At 43.5% G+C, this 24,424-nt stretch overlaps 1 protein-coding gene across 2 annotated transcripts in view; it reads left to right on the forward strand.

Moving 5' to 3' along the window:
• Nucleotides 1-24,424, forward strand: part of SLC9A8 (solute carrier family 9 member A8) — a 62,882-nt gene that overhangs the window by 17,029 nt on the left and 21,429 nt on the right. For both annotated transcript variants that reach the window (XM_090064558.1, XM_090064559.1), the window contains 4 exons: nucleotides 14,923-14,981; nucleotides 18,964-19,047; nucleotides 20,337-20,438; nucleotides 21,754-21,788. In XM_090064558.1, coding sequence (XP_089920684.1) covers nucleotides 14,923-14,981; nucleotides 18,964-19,047; nucleotides 20,337-20,438; nucleotides 21,754-21,788 — 280 coding nt within the window. The remainder of the gene's footprint in view (nucleotides 1-14,922; nucleotides 14,982-18,963; nucleotides 19,048-20,336; nucleotides 20,439-21,753; nucleotides 21,789-24,424) is intronic.

A 24,424-nucleotide genomic window follows, 5' to 3' on the forward strand; every position in this document is an offset into this window, starting at 1 on the left:
AAGCTGTGCCAAGGGCCCTGCAATAACCCCTGCTAGCTCCCTCAACACCCTGGGGTGGAGAGCATCTGGACCCGCTGACTTGAACACGTCCAGCCCCTCCAGAAGCTGTCTAACCCAGTCCTCCCCAGCCTGAGGTCTGGAGGCGTTCCCCTCAAGTCTGTCTGGGATCACGGCGGGGAAGTCCTGGTCCCTGCACAAGAAAACGGAGGTGAAGAATTGGTTAAAGAGTTCCGCTTTCTCCTCTGGCGCAAGCGCCAGATTGCCCAGCGTACTTTGCAGGGGCCCCACATTACCTGGTGCCTTCTTCATCCTCCCTATATATTTGAAAAAGGACTTTTTATTATCCTTGATCTTGGACGCTAGTCCTAGCTCTATATCCGCCTTAGCTTCCCTGACAGCCCCTCTACAGGCCCGAGCAGAGGAGGTATTCTCCTCTTTGGAGATAGCGTACACCCAGTGGAAGGGAGGTGCTGCCTTTTTGGTAAGCAGGCATTCGCGGATGCCCTTGGTAAGCCAGGGGGGCTTTCGGGCACTCTTGCCCCCCTTGCTTCTTGTTGGGATGGACTCCCTTTGGGCCCTGAGTATCGTTTCCTTAAGGAACGACCACTCGTCCTGGACACTGAGTTCCCCTGCCCTCAAGGACCCCAGCATCTCACCCACTAGTCTCCTCAACTTGTTGAAGTTGGCCCTCCTAAAGTCTAGGGCTACCGTCTTGCTGCAGGCCCTTGACACCCTGCGCTGGATGGTGAATTCCAGCCCGCGATGATCGCTATCGCCCAGGTGGTCAAGAACCTGGAGGCCCCTTACCAGGTCGTCGCCTGTGGCCAGGACCAGGTCCAACAGGGTGTTTCCTCTGGTGGGACCGTGCACCTCCTGGATTAAGTGGAGGTCCTGTATCTCGGCTAGGAACCTCCTGGAACGGTCTGTCCTGGCTGACTGTTCCTCCCAGCAGATGTCTGGGTAATTAAAATCACCCATGACAACTACATCCCTTGCCTTAAGTGCCACTGCAAGCTGGCCCAAAAATTCCCGGTCCAGCTCCTCCCCTTGGTTGGGGGGGTCTGTAGTAGACCCCCACCATCAAATCATTCTCCCCACGGTCCCCTTGAATTTTAACCCAGAGGACTTCAGCCTGCCCTTCCTCTGACCCCATTCTGCTGGCAGAGGGTGTGTAGTGCTCCTTGACATAGTGCCACACCCCCACCTTTCCTTCCTTCTTTATCCCGCCTGTAAAGCCTGTAGCCCCTAATGCTAACTACCCAGTCATGGGACGAATCCCACCATGTTTCTGTTAGCCCTTATGACATCTGGGTTTGAACTAGCTATTCTGAGGGCGAGTTCCTCCTGTTTATTCCCCATACCGCGAGCATTGGTATATAGGCATTTAAGGCCTTGCAAGACTGTGTGTGTCCCCCGCCATTTAGGGAGACTGTCTGGACCCTTCTTAAAGTTCCCCAGGGTAGGAGCCAGCACCACTTCCCTTGGAAGTTAGTTCTAGCTCCTAGCCGCCCTAACTGTGAAGAAGTTCTTGCGGATGTCTAATCTAAACCTACTCTTACCTTAGCACTCCTTGCCTTTGTCACCTGTCTTGCTCGGATGTCATCTCGTCTTCCTGTGGCCCCCTCCCCTGGCGAGGCTAGTTTTAAAGCTCGCCATACGAGATCAGCCAACCTGGAAGAGAAGACACGCTTGCCTTTAGGAGAGAGATGAAGCCCATCCCATCCCAGCAAGTCCCCCGCCTGAAAGCATGGGTCATTATCAAGGAACCCAAAGCCTGCCTGGTGGCACCAGCTGCATAAGTGTCGGTTAACCATGCCAATGCAGGCCTCATGTTGCTGTCCCCGCCTACTCACTGGAAGAAGAGAGGAAAATACCACCTGTGCCCCTGTCTCCTTCAGCTTGTCTCCCAGAGCCTTGAAATCCTTCATAATGCAGTCAGGGTTGCCCCTGGCTGCATCGTTCGTATCCACATGGACGACAACCATGGGGTAGTGGTCTGCAGGTCGGATGTAGGCCGGGATCCTTTCTGTGATGTCTCTGACCCGAGCCCCAGGCATGAAGCAGACCTGTTGTGTCCAGGGGTCCAGTCCTCGTAGAATGGAGTCTCCGATGACAAGGACCCGGCGTTTCTTCCTCCTGGTGTTCACGCTCTGCCCATTCCCTGTTGTGTGGGGAGTGGCATTTTTAAGAGAAGGCTGGATAGGCATCTGCCTGGGGTCATCTGACCCCAGCACTCTTTCCTGCCTAGGCAGGGGGTCGTACTCTGATCTGTTGAGGTCCCTTCCAACCCTAGCATCTATGAATTATCTGAGTTCTGGGAAACTGCCCCTCCCCACCCCACCATACGCACTCTCACAAGTCAACAGGGGTGCAGCCGCATGTCGGGCAGGTAGCAGTTCCTTCCTGCCTGCCTGCAAGACGCTCCATGCCACTTCAACTCCCAGCCAGACCGCATGTTGCACCTCTGCATTTCTTGGATGTCCATTATAATTCCCAGCAGCCAGCTGGGACCAGCCCCTGAAATCCAGAACTGTCCTGGCTAAAGCAGGACACATGGTCACCCTACCTGTCAGCCTATGGACAAACTTAATTGCTTTCAAGGGGGAGCGGGAATAGCTCCTTGGGAGTATGCATCAGCTATTATGATGTAACTTACCATTGCATGCTCCTCTAGTGATACTAGCCAATCAGTCACAGTAGCTTTAAGATGAATGAAACAGGGTTAAAGTTGCAATACTTTGCTGCACTTGTGTTTCCGTGGCAATACAGAGGTAACTGTTACATTGCAACATGTATCATTTGTTATCTGATATCAGTGCAATTGTCACATCTGTCTGTTTGCTCAGTAGTACAGAAGTTGGTAGAGCAGGGGCAGGCAAAATACAGCCTGCAGGCCACATCTGGCCCACCAAGCCATTCTGTCCAGCCTGTGGGCCCCTAAAAACATTTTAAATTAATATTTATCTGCTCCTGGCTGCCTGTCAAAGATGGCAGGAGCCAAGGGCAGTAGGAGCCCAGCTCAGCCCAGCCCTGCCCCACCCCCAGCCATTTCCCTGCCTTCCTGCCTGCGCACTGCTCCAGCACTAGTTGGCTTCTGGCTGTATTGCCGGACTAGGGAGCACAGGGCTGCACCAGTACCCCGGGGGGGGTGTGTGTGTGTGTGTGTGTGTGTGTGTGTGTGTGTGTGTGTGTGTGTGTGTGTGTGTGTGTGTGTGTGTGTGTGTGTGCATAGGGGTGAGTCTCACATGCATACCCCACCATACACATGCACCCATGCCTCCCTTGCACTGCCATACACGCAGACCTCCACACCCATACCCCCTCACACACCTCAGCCATCCTTCCCCCATATACCGCCTCCCACAAACCCCATACCCACCCACACCCGACATGCTCCCTGACCCCACACCCACACCTATACCCTGCCGCAATATACAAGAGTAAGACTTCATTTTAAGCTGTTATATACAGTCACCTCTATGTGCATTACACAAACATGTGTAAACCAGGACAAAAATATTTTTGAAATAAGTGTTTTAGATGTTCACTTTTTAGAATATAATTTGGTATTTTTCTGTTCCAAGATTGCAAAATCCCTTGTTGAAAGGAGTACTTCTGGGGGCAAGGGAGGGACTTCTGGCGGCAAAGGTCAGGGGGTGGGACTTCCAGTCACAAGATGGTGACCAAGGGGTGGGGCACCTGTCAAGGGGCGGGGCTACATGGGTACAGCTTGCCAAACTTGGTAAGTGGTCCTCCACCCAAAAGAATTGCCCGCGTCTGTAGTAGACAACATTGGTGATGAGCAAGGATCCTGGTTTTCCATGATAAAAAAAATTGCAAATTCTCTGATAAAAAAGAACCACACAAATTCTCTAATTAAAAACCCTAAATCCATTATTAAAATGAAAGGCCACTCTATTTATAGGTATCAGTTAAATACAATGTTTTCTTGATATATTTACAATTTTAAAGTAATTTGGAAGCCTACCAGTGCTTCAATCACAGTAAGAAAATAAATTCTAAATGCCTATAAATTTTGGTGTCTGATTTTGGGTTGCTTATCATGGAAAATAAGAGCCCCCCTGCCTTCTTCCTCAAAGAGCACAGATCCAGGCCCCTCACTCCCCATCCATAGCCCACTGGCCCTGCTGGTGCCCCTCACAGCTCCCCTCCCCACACACACACCCTGGCCCCCCCCCCCCCCAGCCCTGTCAGAGGGGTCCCCCAGCTGCCAGGGCTGCGGGAACCTGGGTCCACAGCCCCCCTGCCAAATGCAGCAGTGCCCAAGCCCCAGCTGCTGCCCCTGAGAGGTAGAGCAGGGCTTCTCGGAGAAGCTCCTTGCCACTGTAAACTTTGTGCTGCCCTGGCGAGCCATCCCCTGCCCACATGGCAGCAACAGGAGCAGCAGCGCAGTGTTGTGTCCCTTCCTGATGCTACTGTCACATGGGCAGGAGGTGCCTCAGCAGGGCAGCATGGAGTTTGCAGTGACAAGGAGCTTCCCCGCATGCCCCCGTTCTGCCCTGCCATGCTGGGTTGTACCCACTGGGCTATGGAGGCTCCAGGGGAGGGCAGCAGGGGGGGCGCCTACACCTGCCCCCACCTTGTGCACAGATCATGAGGCACAAGTGTTGTATGCACAGGGTATACAATGTGAATTAAAAACAAGCAGGAATCTTATCCGGATAAGGCACAGCACTACATTTATTGGAACATAAGAACAGTTCCAATTGTTTGCAGTCTTCAGCCATCAGGGTGAAGCATGATCTAGTATTTGGTAATCCTTATCTGCTGACTCAGTGTTGCTGCAGCCTTTAACTGTTAAACCATGGAAGGCTATTTTCACCTGCTGCAAAAGGACTGTCTTTCTTCATGTTGTCACATACAGACATCATTCACTCTTTCCACATATGCCAGACATACCACAAAATATTACGCAAGCGTTTACCTTATACTAAATTTAAGTTCTAAAGTCATGAGACCAATATGTCCAATATATTTATGTTAAGCAATAAGACATTTAAAATAGATGGTTAATTCCAGAACATTAATAATGACTGATCAAATTATTGTAAAACGTAAATCGTAACAAGATTATTTTAATGGTTAAATATTTCATTATATAAAAAGAAAAATAACAACATAAGCAATCAAAGCAATTATAGTTACTGTAGTACTATACAGGTCGCCCCTGTTCCCTCGGGAGTGTGTGGAGCAGCAGCGAGCCATCTCCACCCCCTGGGTGAGCTGTCCGTGGGCCCATTGTGCTCCCACCGGGGCTCTGCAGTTGCAATCCACACGCATCCCCTGGCTGGGAGCAGCCCCAGCCCCTGCCCTGCTCAACTCCCTCCTTCTCTATGGGAGCCTCAATCCCTGCCCCCCCACTTACCTGCAGGAGCCATTCTCAAGGCTACCTGGGGCCATGTGCATATACATGAAATCCCATGAAATACGAACTTTCATTTCTACTCAGGAGAACTTTTACAATCTTCTCTCCGATGTCTGATGAAGGGTGTTTGTGCCCAAAAGCTTGCAATTAAAGAATTTTTTTTGCAAAAATCTTGTTGGCCTAATAAAAGATATCATCTCTGCCATGAACCCTGATTGCTTATATACATGCACATGGCACCACCTGCCTGACCGCCCTCCTCTTGCTCCCCCAAGTCCCCTGCAGGCTAGAATTTTGCCAGCCTGCAAAGAGCTCTTTGCAAAACTGCAAATTCCATGGATTTTTCTGTTAAAATAAAAAATCCACATTTTCCTTGGGCAAAGGGGAAAATCCATATTTTTTCCATTTTCCCATGGGAAACAGTAAACCCAGATCCCTGGTGATGAGCTTCTTAATTAAGCAAGAGAGCACCCACACTGAAATTGATGCCATTTGCATAGTATAACACTGGTAGCTTTGTACCTTCTGGGTTTCGGCAATGACTTGACACATTTCCTGAGAAGGCGATCTGTTATCAGTCACAACTGGTCGCTGGTGAAATCTGTCACCAGGCTGATATTCCATCAGTGGGGAAATCCAGTGGTAACCCTATTTGTTCATGTCAGCTACCCAAACTTTTGCTTCAGAGGTGGCATATATCTAGGATCTTTGCCAGACATCTTCCTTCTCCAGTGGCATCAAGGATTCCTTTACATCAGGGATGCTCAACCTCTGGCCTGCTGGAAGTGAGGAAGTTTGGCAGTGTGGAATCAGTGGCAGCTAACAGTGCCACCCCTCCCCACTGCCAAATTCCTAAGCCCTGCATGGTAGGGCTGCATCCTCTTCACCTACATGGCTGGACTGGGACTGGGTCACATCCTCCCCTTCTCCTCACAGCTGGATTGGGGCTGGGCCATGCTCCCTTTCCACAGGGGACCAGATCAGGGCTTGGCCACACCCTCTCCCCCCCCATAATTCTCCACTAGCTGAGATTCATCTGGTGTGTGCAACCTCTGGTCAGTCTTCCAGGCCATCCCAAACTCTTGGTGCAAAATCAGGAAATGTGGACCCAGAATAGGAAGATATCTTTGGCAAAGATGTACTCATCTAAATGTCACATGATTCTTGATGTGGGTGGCTCAGCACAGTGCCAAGTGACCAGTAGGGGAGATCCTTGAGTATTTGCAGCAGTTAAAACATTCTGGACTTTTAGTTAGCTCAGAGTCCATATTCCAATGATATCAGCTTGTCATCCACCAGTACAGTTGCTCTCTATTTTCTTTTCTCCCATGGTATCAAGATTTCTCAAGAGGCTAGTGGATACTTATTGTGGTCACAAAGCCTACTCCAGTAGTGCATTTTTACATCAACTTTTTAAAACTTAGGAAGCCTGTATTGTGCATTGTGGGATGTTCCACCTACCCTCTTATGTTCAACACGTTACTGGAACCTTGGCCAAAAGAGTGGGAACTTTGAGGCACTCGTTGTGGAGCTACTGTATAGTTTATCCTTTAAAAACAAAATTGTATGGGGACCCTCAAGCAATCTATTCTACTTAAACCAATTAATCTGAAGTCTTCTCAAAGCTCGCTTTCCTTGCAGTGGAAAAGGGAAGCTACATACTTTAGATATATCCAGAATTCCAGTATCTGAAGCTGACAGACCCAAGTCTTTTAGATTTTCTCTATGTCTATTTGTGGCCAAGCTGGCTACTACAAGGCTCAAGCCAGTTCATGGAAAAGACTGAAAATGTATTTCACTCTGTTATCAGCTGGTTGGTATACTTCTCTTTCCTCCATTTAAGAGTATTCTGGCAGAGCTCAGGTGGCTATTTGCTCTGCTTCTGCAGTGTACTGGTATTTCAAATCTGTTAGGCAGTTATGTGGATCATCCTACGCACATTTGTCTGGTGTTATGTGCTGGATTTAGAGTGCTAGATCTGATGCCAGATTTAGGAGGGCAATGCTCCAATATCTGTTTGATGCTCCTCAGTCCCATCATCCTGAGTGTGTACTGCTAACATTTAGAGAATCCACATAGACACCATGAAAAGACCAATCAGTTGTTTAGCAGTAGCTGATTCCTAGAGGTGTTGAAGCCAGTTTGGACCCTACATCCTGCTTCTCATCCTTGCTGTAGGAGTGCTCAGGACCATAGACTTTGCATTACAAGGGAATAGGAAAGGATTATACTTGCACCATCCTTTATGCCCTCAAGTAGGACCATGGGAGGGCACTGGATACAATGGCTCCAGCAGTCAGTGATTTATAAAAGATTCAGAGTTCAAACACAAGAGGTGCTCACTCATCTTACAGTGGGATCCAGATTGACACATTCCAGGGAAGCATGGTTCATGCAGGATGAATAAAATAACTTCCTTTTCAGTTCCAGCTGTATTTGGATTTATACCATCAGGAAAATGCAGATTTTATGTAAACACTATACTGTGATTTTATATAAACTCAACTATTTTCATTTCCCGTACGGTACCAGGTAGATTTTTGGAAATTGTTTTCTTGTTATGCTGTATGGAGAAATGGGTGAGAGCGGTTACGTGCATTCTAGCATGTGCGACATTTCACTTCTGTAAAACTGAAAGAAAGCCTGATAAATGTTGGGCTTAGAAAAACAGTTGGTAGGATTCAGGGAAACCTCAAGCTTTAATTGTAATGCCTTAGGGTGATTTTCGTCTTGCAATACACATTGACATAAGACTTAATAATGCCTGGTTGCACAATTATAGAATGAGATTTAATTGACAGTACTTAGTGCGTAATAGGTAAATTTGCCTAAACCATTTCCTGAATGTTTACATGAAGAGGGGCACATACTGAACCTAGTAACTCTACTGAAATCAGTTGAAGTAAGGAAAGTACTGAGAGCAGATTTTAGCTTATTGTGTATAATGTTCTCTCGCATAAGCAGAGTGATCGAAAACTTTAACTTTCATTATAAAGGCAAAAGCATTAAATGGGGTCAGTGTCAGAAAGGGACTGTCAAAATAACCTCTTTGTGCTTTGCATATCAGAGTTTCAGTTGAGGTTAGTCTGGAGAAATGAAAGGGAATTTCATCACCCTGCTTTCCCCCCAACCCCAGCTTAGATGAAGTAATGAGTTTCTTTTGGCTTGCTTACTGTTAGCGATTACTGATCTGGCTTTCTCGGCCTCTCGTAGGCTCAGCTCACGCATGTACTCTAAATTTATATGCAGTCTCTCTAACCTAAAAGTCAGCAGCTTACTGGTCTGCATGGTTTGGTTTTGGACTCTCCCACTCCAGGTTCCTGCTCTGGGGGTTTCTCCAACAGCAGGGTAATACTGATCTGAGGTCCAGAGTCAGGACACAGTACAAGAGTGGCAAGCAGCAGAGGCACAGACGTTCTCTTTTGTGGATCGTCCACTGCAGCAGGGGAGGATTGTCACCTTTGTGCTACACTCCTATTCTTATGCAGCCCCAACAGAAGCTGCCAAGTGAAACTTCCTAAGATTTACTAGATGGGCGTGGAGGGCTCTGTGGGTATAGCCACACCAGATGGAGTGTAGGCATTTGCAATGCTGTTGTGAATGTTAACCACTACTTAGCTGCTGGGTCTCTCCAAATCTAGACCTGGTGGAGCAAGCAAGTAGAACTCCCCTAAAATCAAATGCTGTTGTGGTACTTAACAGGGCTGAGTTGGTCACTATCCTTTGAGTCCTGTCTGTTTAGTTTACTGACACAAATGACATTTATGCTACTGTCAGTTCAGTCTATATCCTCATCAAAATTGCTAGCTAATTGCCAGCAAATTACTGTCAAAGAATCCTTGTTACCTGTGGTGATGGATGCAGTTGAAAGGATGCAGCTTGAGTTTCAAGTATCCAGTTCTGACTGCGGTGCCAGAAATGAGACATCTTTTTTTTTGGACTTATTAAACTGAGCAAATGTTCTGTGGCAGTTGTTGAAGGGTAATAGACAACGCAAGTGACACAGACAGGTGTTGCTCTTAAAAAGGGTTTTTTCCTATTCTTATTCTAAGTTGTTAACTTCTTTTTCATTCTTTTCTCCTTTTTTTTTTTTGGCCATTTTTAGCTGCATTGCACAGAGGAAGCAGTGCATTCTGTGCGCCAGTTTCTGATTATTACAGACTCACTACTCCCAAGTTTCCATATACAAATCAATAGAATGGCACTGATGTAAAACCACCATTGTATCAGAATCAAGACCATTGTTCTCTGTTGCATAACAACACATTTCTTTGGGTAATGTCTGTTAACTCCCATGCTGCTGCTGAGGCAGCAATGAGGCCCACAGTCTGAATCCAGCCTGAGGGGGCTGGTCAAGTTTGACATTCCTGGTTTGCTATATCAGAGGTTCACTTCCATCCCTGTCTTGAGGAAGTCAGAATATCTGCAACTAATTTTTGTGTGCAAGTTGTTTGCTGGTCTTACTGTCTACTGGAGTGAATTTCACCCAAAATACATTACACACATTTTTGGCCACCTGTTACAATAGGAGGGACAAATTAGTGGTTCTGTCATATTGAATGACCTCTGCTCCAAGCAGCAACCTCTTGAAATCCTTATTTATTGAATATGAAACCTATTCCATCATCTGTCACCTACAGAGCCTTTTTTCAAACGCAGTTAGTTGCAGGCTTAGGTATTACATTTAGAATAGCCTTGCAAAATTGTGCAAACCAGGGGCTACTTTTTTCCAAGCAAGTTACAATGCAAGTTTGTATCATTTTCAAGGTCAACACAGATTTGGTTCCCAAACTTGTTAATTTTCATGGCTTTTACAAACCTGATGTTAAAAGTATCACCTGACCAAGTATGGTGCTCTGTTTACTTGTGTTTATAACATCTTGTATGTCTAACGTGTTTTATAACATTGTCTTGATGAATGCCTAAAAGGAATGTGTTCTGTAATAAATGGATTTAGTAACATTATATTGTCTGTATTTATCACGGAACTAAATCAAGCATTTCAGTGCAGTTGCGTATGAAACCAGAGATGATTTATTTAATTTTTGAGAATAAGCAACCAAAGAAATCCACATCCTTATTTAAAAAAAAAAAGTTTATTAGCAGATGATGAATTATAATCACTAATGCGACTAGCTTTGAGAAGTGTTTGAAGTCTTAGATTAGTTTTTGAAAGATTGCATTCTCTGGCACACTTTTCCACAAAGATGTAAGGAACAAGAAATAAGCTGGGAATAAAAACAATAATTAAAAATAGATGCAGGGGATCTGTTGACTGCTGAGGTTTTGAGTGATAAAATCATAGTTGTTACCATTTCCCAGAGTCAAGTAAAACTAATATATAGCATTCTTTAAACAAATTACAGACCCTGATACAAGATAGAATGATTTTTTGACCCAGATAAGAACAGGGAGTAAAATGTTCAGAAAGGGAGCAAAGTTGCATGAGTTATTATAAATCTACAGCTAATATGAGACCTTTTCCTTTCCACAACTGTTTTTTGGACAGCTTGTGGTTATTTCTTGTATTTTCCTCCAATAAGAAGCCCTACCAGGTGGGGCAACCCTTTCCAAACATCTTCAGTGCCTAACCTAGATATTTATGAAACCCAAACGTGGCAATTTAATGACTTTTTTTCTGGAACAGTCAATGCCACTTCTTAACTGCTGAAGCAGTCAACTCAATAGAAAGAAAGGATTCATAGAAGGCAATTAAATATTGGATCAGTGATGGGTTGGTTGCCTGTGCTTCTTCTGCAATTATCCTGTACAGAATTATTCCTTTGTAGTTTGTACCCACCTGAAAGGTGGTCTTTCGGTAGAGAGAAGATTGAGTTGACCTGGTTTGTTTGCCATGTTTTAATCAGCAAGATAGTACAGTAGTGTGTTTAACTCAGCATATAACTCAGCCCTCTGGCATGGAGCAGTTTCAAAGTTTTATGTATTCATACATGTACCCTCAGGGTAGCATCTTTCATCCCAGTGTATCACATGCTTCCCATTATTAATAGTTACTACAAAATTGTGTAAATCTTATTATCTAAAATAGTTATACAGAAGGGTGGGGGGAAAGAATCCAAAATGGACTACTTCTGGTTACATGTTTTCTGTCCTTTCTTCTTCCTCATATGCACCTCTATCCTGAATGTCTTGCTTCATCTTCAATCTGTATCTTGCTTCATCTTTATATCTTTGTGGTGGCTGCTTCATATAACTGGAATTTCCTTCCAGTAATTATTCACCAAGGACCAATTCCTCAAAGGTTTTTGGGTGCTAACTCCTTTCTCAATGGGACTGTGATGACTAAATACCTTTGCGGAGCAGGGTCTAAATAACTTCCTTCTTTTTGTTTACATCCCCCCTTAATGCTTTTGAAGCCTTTTAGGGATAATGGTACAAATATAAAAAATCATTTGAAAATCACACTACTTAAGTCTCAGTCATCAGTTTTTGCCTTATATGAGTAGACTGCAATATTTTTCATTTAGATTGTGAATTTAGAGGCTGTGTCATCAGTACTATTTATGCTGCTATAGTGTCCCAATCCATGGCTTCTAATATCACTCCCACGTATGGCATTAGCACTGAATGTTGTAATAGGGCCTGTTATTTTGCTTATGAATTATATCTGGATTTGATGCTGCATCATAGTATAGAAGACCTTTAATGTTCCTTCACTGACATTTCCTTCTTTTCTCTCCTTATAAACTGGTTTACTGAGCAGTTTCTATCCTCTTGGGCAATTGCCTTGAAATATTTTTTGCATGAAAGAAGACTTAATCCTCGTGGAACATCATGTGTATGACACATCCATCAGGAGTTGTCCATGTGATACTATTTGTGAGATTCTTTGGATTGCTACGGTATGACAGTAAAAATTATACCAGTTACAGAGAAACAAGCTTCTCAGTCACCATTCAGTAGGTTTCATCTTCCTGAAGTGTGGCCATTTGACTATTGAACCAACACTCTAAATCAAGGGTGGATGATTATTTTGGCTGGAGAGCCACTTAATGAGTTTTGGTTACCTCTCAAAGATCACGTTTCTCTCTCTCTTATCCTGATCCCCACGCCACCTGATCACACTGCCTAGAACTGCAGCACACCCTGATCCCCACCCTTCCCAGAGCTGCAGCATGCCCTGTTCCCCACCCTGCCTGGAGCTGCAGCATGTCCTGATCCCCACCCCACCCAGAGCTGTAGGATGCACCAATCCCTGCCCCAACCCAGAACCTGCCACCCACGCCTGCATCTTACACCAGCACCAGCGTGGCACACTTGAGTGCTCAGGTGGGCGCCAGCATCAGCTGTGGATGCAGCCAGTAGGTTCCAGATGGAGATGGGGGCATCCATTCCAGTCCACAACTTGACATTGTGTCAGCACTGGGCCTAAGCAGTGCCTCCCACCCACCCACCTGGCACCATGTCTGTGGACTGGATCACATGAGTTCGTGGCTGATCGCCTGTGGGCTGGATGCAGGCAGTTGGTGGGCCAAATTTTGCCCACCCCTGCTCTAAATAAAAGAACAAATATGTACAAAATTAGGGTCCGAGTAATGAAAAATTGCTTCACCCATTTTTTAAATGAGGCTGAGAGTTGCATTCTTGACTCTCAGTAACTGTGGGCTTGTTAATCTGGAGCAGAGTTCTCTAGCTGGTCGTTTATATGTGGCCCTTGAAGGGTTAACTCACAATTCTCTGTTTGGGCATCACTCTACTGCTGCTGGGCAGCAGTCCTTGGGTTCCCGTGCTCTCTCTTCCACCATCTGCCTCCTGCTCCTGCTCCTGCTCCTGCTCCTGCTCCTGGGGGTAGGGTAGGACAGCCTATGGGGCCAGGGGGTACTTGCTAGAAGGCACAGTAAAGTAGGGAGGTGGGGGCATTCATGGTGCAGTGGGTGCCCATGCTGCTTGCATCCTGACAGGCATGTGACTTGCAGGAGTGTGTAACCCCTAGCCTCTCAGAAGTTGGACATCCCTGGTCTGAAGTCTTCCTGCCTATCTCTTTGGAGATGGATAACATAAGATAGCATCATGAACTTCAGCCATTCAGGCCGTGTCCAGACGAGCACGGCTGTGCGGTATGTGGTGCTGCAAACATGTCTGCAGCGCAACATACCATGCGTTTAGATGTTCTCTGTGCTATAAGGGTGCACTGCCCATGCGTGAGCTGCCCTGCTTTTTTTTTTTCTGGGGTTTTTTTGACCCCTGAATATTCATATGCCACTCAAAAGTGAAGCCAGGCCACCCAGAGCCGTGCTGCAGCTGCCAGCCAGGCTCCACGCAACAGAATTGCCCTGGGAAGGACCTCAGGTAGGGCTAATGGTGTCAGTCCAGTGCCGGGCCCAGCCTCTCCTACCCCACCCAGGGTAACTTGCCACATGCCAAAAAGTGTGTGACACAGGCGTTACCCAGGGACAAGTAGTGGCAGCGCAAGGTGTGCTGCTGCTACTTATCCCCAGGGAACCAAACATCTACGCTTGTCTGGACGTGCCCTCAATCTCTGACAGCCACGATAAGGTTAGTAATTGTTCTAGAAAATGATCCTGGGACCTTGTTGCACGTTACACCTAGGGACATGTTAACTGCGCTTAAAATGTGAGCATTCAAGCAGTAAAACACGTGCTAACTGCCATTGTAGCACGGCAGAGTTAGGACATTTTGAGCTAATTTCTGACTGCTCCACAGAGGTAATATGATCAGGACACTGTTGCATTGCAGGGGCTGGGAGTGACAAGCAAGGGTCCAAGCCCCCCCCACCTCACCAGAGCTGGTTCAAGACACCTGTTCCAGTGTCTCTAGGAAACTGTTTCAGTATGTGCACCCGTTGGAGGAATGGTTCTGTCATTTTCCCACACTGATCAGAACTGGCCTCTAGTTTGTTGCTTGTAGCTTCTTGCCCACATCAGCATGAAATTCACCCTTGCGCCAGAGTGTTTGCATCTGCTGTTTTCTCCTTGAGCCCTGCTGCTGTGCTTTAAGTGGCACTGACGTGGTTTATAGATCTTGTGATGACTCAGGGGTGCGTTTCACTCATCGGTTCCTATATGACTAGTTGGCTCATTAGAAAGAGAGGCTGGATTAGCATTTGCCTAAAGGTAAAGAACCTTTTTTTGTGAAACTGCTGTTCACATTAAATAATTGAAAAATAAAAAACTGTGATGTTATACCTCGTTTCTGAAACAGCCACCCTTTTAATTGTGAATGCTACCCTTCAAAATCTCTGCATAATATATAAATATCTAACCTGGCAACATTTGGTACCTCATAGCCCCATTTTAGTTTGAAAGGTATAAAAACCTGTTTGTGCAATGGACACAGAAACATTCCTCCAGCAAGCTGTTTTAGGAATAAGAAAGCTGGTTTCTTTATTTACATCCTGCATTTGTTTTAATTTTAATAATATTTAGCATATGAAAATAAATCAGTAGAGCTGTGAAATATAATATGGGGTTATTTTGGTATTCAGTTACTGTAAACTGAAGAGTTTTGTGTTTCTTGAGTGTTCATTAAAAATGTCCTTTCTCTTTCTCTCGTAGGTATCCTCATGGGAGCTTTCATAAAAATTATAGAGTCTCAAAAACTGGCCAACTGGAAGGTATATTTGAAGCAATTCAGCTTGATTTGTAGTTATGCTCTTTGGCAGTTTTAAATGCCTTTTTTTTTTTTTTTTTGGCAAAACTCATTTCTTTAGGTTTAATTTCCAAAGTTTTGTTTTCTTTTTGCTTTGAGGGTGGTAAATGTTGTCACCTTTGTGGCAGCATAACATTTTTTATGGCATGGCAAAGGTTGAGCAAACAGACATCCATGCCCCTTTTTATGCATACAGAGATGTACTTTAGAGATTCCCTAGGTCCCTGTAGGTGGAGAAATCCAGGGTTCTTTGCTTACAGACATGCCCTAGAGATTGCCCAGGGCATGAGTGGGAAACCCTGTCTTTCCCCTTTTACAGAGACAGACCCCCATAAGTGTCCAGGGTGTGTCTGTGTAAGCGAGAAACATGTTGTCTGTTGTCCCACAAGATTGGGCCCCTGCCCAATGCAGGACAACAGGTAGCATGTGTTTTGCCCAGTGAAGCAGATTAGTTCCCACCACAGCTGATCTTTGCATGGCAACCTCTGCTTGTAGCCCAAGATAACCAGCACCATGAGCTACTTGTTTTTTTTCTTCTTTTTAAGGGTTTTATCTTGCTGAATGCAGAGTGCCTTCTCAAAGGTATCAAGCCGTTTCTGTTTCTGTTAAATTAACAGCAGTACAGGGTTCTCAGCATCTTGCAAGTTTAGAGCAATTGGAGTAAAAAACACATTAGTTTAATCTTGATTTTTTTTCATATTAGCTTCTCTCCATACGCTGTGCCGTGCACGTGGCATTAATGCTGTAATGCTGAGGCTTTTCTTGGAAAATACTGTTAGACTGTCACAATCCTAAATGTGATGCTCATGGAAAATAGCTAGTGGGTGGGCAGGCATGGCAGTAACCTGGAGCACTATAAAGAAGGCCTTAGGAGGACCCTCTTGTGCCCCCCACTCCAGCTGAAAGAGTAAGCTCCAGCTCTCAGCATCAAGAAAATGGGCAGCAGCAGCTGTACTAGGGGTGTGCAAGAGTGCCCACTAAATTTGTAGCCCAGTAGTCCAGGGTGCAGACTGTAGTTACACCTCTGCACTTGGAGGTTTAGCCTATTTGATAGAGAAGAGCTGGAGCTTTTCTTCCAAACCACTTCAAAACAGAATGAGCTGCATTTACTGATTTAGGGGGGGTGTTGTTTATTTGTTTGTTTGTTTTTAATAAATGTTATGCTTTAAAGATGTAGCAAATGGCAGCATACAGAACAAATAAGTCGTAAATCAAATTGTCCTCTAAAACATTTTGGGTGCCTGTACACAAGTGGGGAGGCTGCTCTGATGTGCTATAATTACAGTGTGTCGGAACAGACTCAGTTAATCAAGTCTGCTGGAGCGTGGTAATTACCATGCTTCAGCTAGCCTCCGCGTCCCATGTATCAGCATTCTGATGCTTCAAAATGGCGGCAGAGGGTGCTTTAATTAAAGCTTGTTCAACAAGCTATAAAGTACCTCCGCCACCATTTTTAACTGTGGGAATGCTGATGCTTGATATACTCTGTGTACTTTAATTAAAGTGACTCTTGGAGCTGCTCTAATTAAAGCACCCCTCCATCATCCCCCAGAGCACATGTAAAAATGCCCTTCCATTCTGCACCACAAACCTCGTGGGAATCTGTTGGAAATGTTCTACTAGTAAATGCTATGGGACCAAGTGGTGATTATAGAAGCAGTACTTTCCACCCCATATGCTGGAAGCGTGGCATAAGCTGCCTTTTTAGGATCAGAGACAATGTAGCTGTGCAGAGGGGTGTCTCTAGTCTCTGATCCTCCATAAAGTTTCTTTTCTCTGCCTTCTGCTTAAGTGCTGAGCTTTCCCTATGGAGGGGGAGAATACTTGCAGCAGTGACTCCTTGTGGTGAGTCCCACAATGGCAGGAAGATTTTGCCCACTGCAGGTTTATATGCATTTAGAAAGCATGTAGCTCATGATTCAGGTATCCAGGCTGTAGCTGTATTGGTCTACAGGCAAAAGGAATCAGAATTTGTGACAGAGATGATATCTTTTATTATATCACATAGATATTTGCAAAAACATTTCTTTATTTGCAAGCTTTCAGGCACACTCACCCTTTCTCAGGCATAGAAAAATACAAAGATTGTTTCTCCTAAGTAGAAGTGAAAATTCATATTTCACAGGAGAGCTGAAGGTGTTGTAAGATCTCCTGGTTAGAATATTTCATTTTATGTATTCATAGTATACAGATCCTATGGAATAGGAATAGCAGTTGCAGATCAGATGGTGCTGCTTAGGAGATCTACTTCTTCAACTGCCTATACCTAGCAATTTATATTTTTTGCATATTGACTTTGCTCCCTGTGTTATGGAAACAGTATGGTCATATATCCCTGTCCTAAGATATCTATCATCTAAATTTCTTGCTGATAAGCTTTAAGAAGACATCAGTGAACTTTCCTGTGCTTCCTGGTAGGTAAAATGGCTGGCAATCACAATGATAAAAAAAAGTCATGTGCCTGACTTCTGCTTAAATGTACAGTGGATTCTTTCATATTGTATCCACTTTATTCCCTCCTCCTACACGTCACTTTTAGCTAAATGAAAAAACACATTCAGTAAAGCAGGTTTTATGCCGCTAATGTTCAGTTTGAATCAGTGTAAAATGGGTGTTGTTACTGAATTGTACGTAAAGAAGATATCACAAAAGATATTGCTGTTACATGTATTTCAACATAGGAGATGAGTTCCATTTACTGATAAGTCTGCACTATCCTGTATGGCCAGAAGATATGTTCATAACAAGTGCTGATGTGAATGCAGTTTTGCATAGATAGATGTTTCTATTTTGCAGAATGAGACTTCAAACAAAGTTCAGGCCATGGACGCTGTATACATTGGAATCTTGGGATTTAGTGCAGTTCAGCCTGTTTAAAGAGTCCTTATTGGTGTCTATAAAGAGTATAGGCTTTTGGCAGTCAGAGCTTCGGGAATCTTGTAGGAGCCATTGGTGTTCAGAGAAACACATTGGGCCACAGATTGTGCATCAGTGACTTGGCTTCCCTGCTTAGACTGCCAGCAAAAAAATGGTGCCAATTACTGGTGGTGTGTGTTTTTGCAAGCCACTGTTATCCAAGTGATTAAAGGAAAAGACATGGAGTCGGGAGACCTAAAAGCCTAGTTCTGATATACATTATTGTTCATTTGCATCATTCTGACCTCATAAAACAAGTTTAATGTAGATCTGAATATAATTTTCAAATGAGAATGAAGCCTGTGAAACTGGCATGCCTATTCCAAAGCCTATTAAAGTCACCAGGAGTTTATTTACTGATTTCAGTGAACTTTGGTCAACGTTTTTGACCTTAAACTCTATCTGTAAATGAGATAATAAATTTTCTCCTTGCCCCCTGTTATAAAGCCTTTTCAAATCTTCAGGTGAAAAGCATTTTAATGAAATGCATACCTGACAGTGAGCATTCACTATCAACTATGCTTGGGACTATGATCTGATATTACATGGTCCACTGATCAGCTGTCTAATGGAACCAGTATTTGGCAACTATTAACCTTGATTAAATTCAGGTCAATGTCTAAAAGGTGAAAGGTGTAGCCTGTAACCATTCACCATCCAATTGCCTTTCAGGTTTTGAAAGCCTACAATAAAAATAGTAATGCTTTCTCTAATAATATAGAAACCTCTTTCTTTGTGGAAAATGGTCTGTTTTCCATGCAGCGTGTTTAGGAGCAGTTATTCATGGTAAATAACACTTTGTTCTCTATCATCAAGTAAAAGTAATTTGAAAGATAATCTTAAAGTAGTTAACTATCCCTACAATCTCATTTTGTGGGTGGAAATGAAGCAGACTAATATAGTGTTTATTTCTAAGCAGTTTTACTTCTTAAAAATCATTCCACTTAAAAGTGACTATATTTGCTTTCTCATGTCTATTATTTCAACTATTGTGTGGCCCTTGAACTCTTTCTTCACTTTTTATTTTGCAGGAAGAAGAAATGTTTCGTCCAAATATGTTTTTTCTTCTTTTGCTTCCACCTATTATATTTGAATCGGGATATTCATTGCACAAGGTGAGACCTTGTACAACTTTTATTTACACTCTGAAGTTTTATCTGGAACAGACTTTCTGAGCTACACTTATGCAAATCTGGAATAATTTCACTTAATTACAGCATATTTGTGCTTCTGTAATTAAGAGTAAAATATAGCGTCTTTGACCCAGAAAGCAGGGAATGTAGATTCTAATATTATTTAACTGAGCATTAGTTGCTAAATACTGTAGAAACATAAGAAGTCATGTTCCATGCTCCAAGAAGTTTATAATCTGATGCAGACAAGGCAAGGAAGAAAGGTCTGAACAGAAAACTAGAACAGCCCTTTCTTCTCTTCCACTTAAAGTTGACCACATCCCACTTCCATTTCAAACACTTCCTTTTGACCTGGCTTAATGCAAGAAAACCAAGATTTAGTTTGCTGACTATAAGTTACATTCTTTCCCTAAAGTGCACAATCAAAGATGTTGGCTCTAGTTAGGATATGGGCATTATATTAAAAAAATCTTTTTTGTGTTGTGAAAAAACAGATGGATTTTATGATTGCAGCATGATGAGAAGGAGAAGTATGTTTAACTGATCTGCTCTGTTGTTGTATCTTAAATTTTAGTGAAGTTTTAATTCCAAAATTAATGGCAGCTAGGACTTCTAGTATCCTTGTGGAGAGAATTGTAATAATCACACTGAGCTAAATGAGAATTTGATCCTACATAACAGACCAGGAAAGAGATTAGTTTAATCTATTTTTAATTAATAACAGGAAAGTAAGATATTTGCAATGAAATGAAATCACAGGCTGAAATTCTTGGTTAGTACAAATATAAAACTTTGTTAATTTGAAAAGTACTGCTTAAAATTATTCTAGACTTATAATTCGAGACTATGTATTTAACCTAAGGGTGTAGAATAAAATAACTGAAGCGCAGAGTTTCTTGAGTTAAGGCTGAAGCTCTGTTCTTAGGGCTGGTGGATGAAAACCTAGGCTTGCCAGCTTTGCATGGTTTTAATGTTCATGCACTCTGTTAGTGCACAAAGAGCAAGTCATGAAATGTCTTCACTAATCTGTCTGAGTAAAGATGCATTACTGTGGATCTATTGAACTCAAGCCAATCAAGTGTTAAGCACGGATAACCAAACAATTGAAGCTTGCTTTTACTCTTCTATTTCTGTTTTAGCTGTCTCACTGAAGGACCAAAGAGCCTCAGCTGTGGCCCAGAACGCTTGGTACTGTACAGACACAGAGCAAAAATACTATCCCTTTGCAATGCCTTTTCACTCATTTGTTTTATCTTGCTTTTGTGTTGTAGGGTAACTTCTTTCAGAATATTGGTTCCATCACCCTATTTTCCGTATTTGGCACAGCTATTTCAGCCTTCATTGTAGGAGGAGGAATTTACTTCCTGGGTCAGGTAAGAGAAACATCCTTGAAATTACTGCTTTTTTTTTTACAGGAAAGAATAGTAATGGTCACACAAATAGGAGCCTTTTTATGCCCCCACACAATAAGTTGCAAGGTATTTCTCTCCTAACTTACCTCACTTGTGAGTTAGCTCATGAAATGAGGCTTTTTGAAGGATGAAATAGATTCATAGCTGGTAGGATTGGAAGGGTCCTCAGCAGATCATTGAGTCCAGCCACTTGCCCTGGACAGGAAAGAGTGGTGGGGTCAGATGACCCCAGGCAAATGCCTATCCAGCCTTCTCTTAAAGACCCCCAAGGTAGGGGAGAGCACCACCTCCCTTGGAAGCCCATTCCAAATTCTGGCCACCCTTACCATGAAGAAGTTTTTCCTGATATCTAGCCTAAATCTGCCCTCTGTCAGTCTGTGACCGTTGTTCCTTGTTACCCCAGGAGGCGCCCTGGTGAACAGAGCATCTCCGATCCCTTGCTGCATCCCCCAATGAATTTGTAGGTGGCCACAAGATCACCTCTCAGCCTTCTCTTGCAGAGGCTGAAGAGGCCCAGGTCCCTCAGTCTCTCCTCATAGGGCTTGTCATGTAAGCCCCTAACCATACAAGTGGCCCTCCTCTGGGCCCTCTCAAGTCTATCAAGGTCCTTCTTGAAGTACAGTGCCCAAAACTGGACACAGTACTCCAACTGCAGTCTGACCAATGCTGCATAGAGGGGAAGTATCACCTCCTTGGATCTATTTGTCATGCATCTGCTGATGCATGATAAAGCGCGGTTAGCTTTGCTGGTGATTTTGTTACACTGACGACTCATATTCATCTTGGAGTCCACTATGACTCCAAGATCCCTTTCCACTTCTGTGCTGCTGAGATAGATGGATCCAGGTGGAAGAACTTATTACACGAAGGGATTACAGTTAATTGCTCGTACATAAATGCAACAGGAGCTAAAGTAAAGAACTGAGCAAAGGAATGGCAGCCTGAGACCTCTTTAATTTCTAGTTTTAGGATTGGTGATGACTCAGTGCATAGCTTGGATAAATTCATTTAATCTTTTATTTCTCTCTCAATTCCTTATTTATATATCTGGGCTATCAATATTTCTCTGTCTCACAGCCACTTTATAAACTCTCCCTAGAATTCACAGAAATTTTGATTCTAAAGTATGTAAATATTTTATTAAGATTTTCATCATAATTTTAGTTTATTCAAATGGATTAAAATGCAGTTTGAAACCATCTGATGTTTGAATACTACATAAATGTATGCTTAGTGAAAAATAATGGAAACGTGGCTGATTTTTTTTTTCTTTTAGGCAGAAGTAATTTATAAACTCAACATGACAGACAGGTAAGTTCTTGGTAAAATTGCCTAGTACATCATACAAGGCATTCTTCAAAGTAAATACAGCTTGTATAGTAATTCATTGGGATTAACATTTTAATCTTTCTGATGCCTTTTCCCAAGTGAAGTATGTAAAGGCTCCCTAGCTCAAAACATTCATCATCAAAGGGGCTATTAAGACAAGGGAAACACAACAATGAACAGTGTGTGCAAAAATGTTTTCACAGTCTTTTCCCAAATTCCTCCCCCCACAACTTAGATGCATAAATCCTCTACATGATGGTGTGCATTTGGTTAACTGACATAATTAAAATATCAGTAGCGTAATGGGAGAGGGGGGGGCCCCGCAAATGTGTCAGCAGCTCTGAGCACTCACTTAAGGGGAGAGGAGGACTGCAGAAGTAACAGCTGCCACTGCCCAGAGCATAGAGCTGCCTCAGTACACCTCTGAAATACAATATGAAAAGGTGGTTTTCTCATCCAGCCCTTTTCCTTAAAGAAGGAATGAATTTATAAGGATTGGTATCCCTAAATTTTTCAAGTATTTGGCAAAGGTTTGATGTTTTTTTAGAAATCTACCAACTTACACCAGAAGTCAGATGCTGCTCTTGTTTACATTGGTGTAAGTACAGATGGAGCGGAATATTTGGCTTTAATATTTTTGTGTGCTTTTTTAATTTACTGAAGTCCACAAATAATTTGACTAGTTGAAACCAGGAAATGTGACAAGAAAAAACATTCATAAATTACAGAAGTCTTCCATACCTGACTCTAGCATCTGGCTGTACACAGCTAAATGCACTCATTACTTTGAGGGGGCTCGTTCTCTTGTCTTAGGATCTAATGAAGTATTATCATCTCTCATGAAATTAGGCTGTTTTGTCCTCCCTGATGGGGAACACTGTAAGTAAAGCAGATAGCAAGGTGAAACCAACATCATGAAACAACAACACAGTCTTTTATTTTAGTCATGCAGTCTCTGAATAAATATTTAGCAGAAAATTCCTATGTCAGGGTTTGTTATACATTCTGTCAAAATGATGAATTCCCCAATGCTTGTCTACAACTAAAACCCAGTATACTGGCATGAGGAGACCTACAGTAAAAATGAAAGTGTGACAGTTCTGCTTTATACATGACATCTGAAATGTTGAATATTATAACAGTGAAAGCAAACTGGGTATCACCCCAGATGATAAAGCCTCTTTCAGTTTCAGCAACTTTAATAGCATGACAGTGGATTTGAGCTGTGCCAAAGTTAATTTATCAAGTAACTGCATAGGACAGGGTTTGCATTGTTAATAAGATTTTCTGCGGTTTGTTCATTCTGTATTGCTGCACAGCTCTGATTTGGACTGACGCATATCAAAGAACTGTTTCTGTTGCATATTGAAGAACTGTTATGCAGTGTTCTTCCTTTTTGTTTTTGTGGGACGTCTTTATTCCGTATGAGAGCTTGGGGCGAGGTATATTGTTCCTACCACTTCGTAATTCGGTCAGTAGTGTAAAAATGTCTCTTAATTTATGTTTTTCTGTCACATTCATTACAAAGTTATCCTTACAGCCTTTAAACCATTCATAGCATTTAGCACAAGTTATTAGGGCTAATGGAAAACTCAGAGTATGAAGGATCCCTATTTCATGAAGCTCTGTTAACAGATCTTCTGTATTTAACAGTTGATCCTTTCTCCCAGGAAGCAAACAACACTTTTCTGATTTATGCATTGTTGATCAGCTGTTTGTTAATGGATTCTGCAAAATAATCTGTAGTAATCCAAAGGTATGTGCAATGTTTCATAGGGCTGTGCGAGGCTTCGGACGATACTTTGGATCCGGAGAAGCTTCAGACGCTTCAGCGTCCAAAGCAGCATGTCCAGATCGAAGCGCTGTCTTCATTAGGCTTTCTGAAGCGGTTTGGAGCTTCTGAAGTGCTTTGGAAAAGCTTCGGAGATCCAGCCATAGGGTATAATGGGGAATCAATGAAATATCTATAACTTTGTTTTTTGTCTGATTTGGATTAAAATTGCTGAGAGCATGAAGCCTGCCACATTTCAAGAAGATTGGTGCAGAGGTTCGGGGGTGAAAACTGCAGGGATAGTAGCCCCTGGTGAGGCCACAGAGCCTGCCAACTTTCAAGAAGATCGGTGCAGGGGTTTGGAGGGAACTGTGCCTCAAGCAGCTGACAGGCAAAACTTGTATCATGGGTGCCTATGCAACTGTGGCTGTCTTGGGGAGGGGAACACTACTGCAGACCTGGCTGCTAAGCTGCTGTGTAATCAGTTACCAATCAATCATGATTCATTCAGGGACCAGCTCAATACACAGTTGATAGCTAATGTAACCAGTTAATTAGCATCAATTAACACCTACAAAACCAGAGACTAAAGAGAGGAAATAATCAATACAGACAATCAACTGCCCCAAGACAGAGACAGACACAGTTGCATAAGCACCCATGTCACGAGTTTTGCCTGTCAGCAGCTAGGGGTGCAGGGCACCAAAACCCCCCTGCACTGGTGTCTTCAACAGCTGGCAGGCTTTGTGGCCTCAGCAGGGGCCACTATCCCTGCAGCTGTCACCCTGCTGCGCCTTAACACACATAGTGTCACCCATGTCACGAATTTTGCTTGTCTGCAGCTTGC

Source organism: Crocodylus siamensis, chromosome 10 (genome assembly GCF_052110815.1).
Source record: "Crocodylus siamensis isolate JL-2025a chromosome 10, ASM5211081v1, whole genome shotgun sequence".
Lineage (NCBI taxonomy): Eukaryota > Metazoa > Chordata > Crocodylia > Crocodylidae > Crocodylus > Crocodylus siamensis.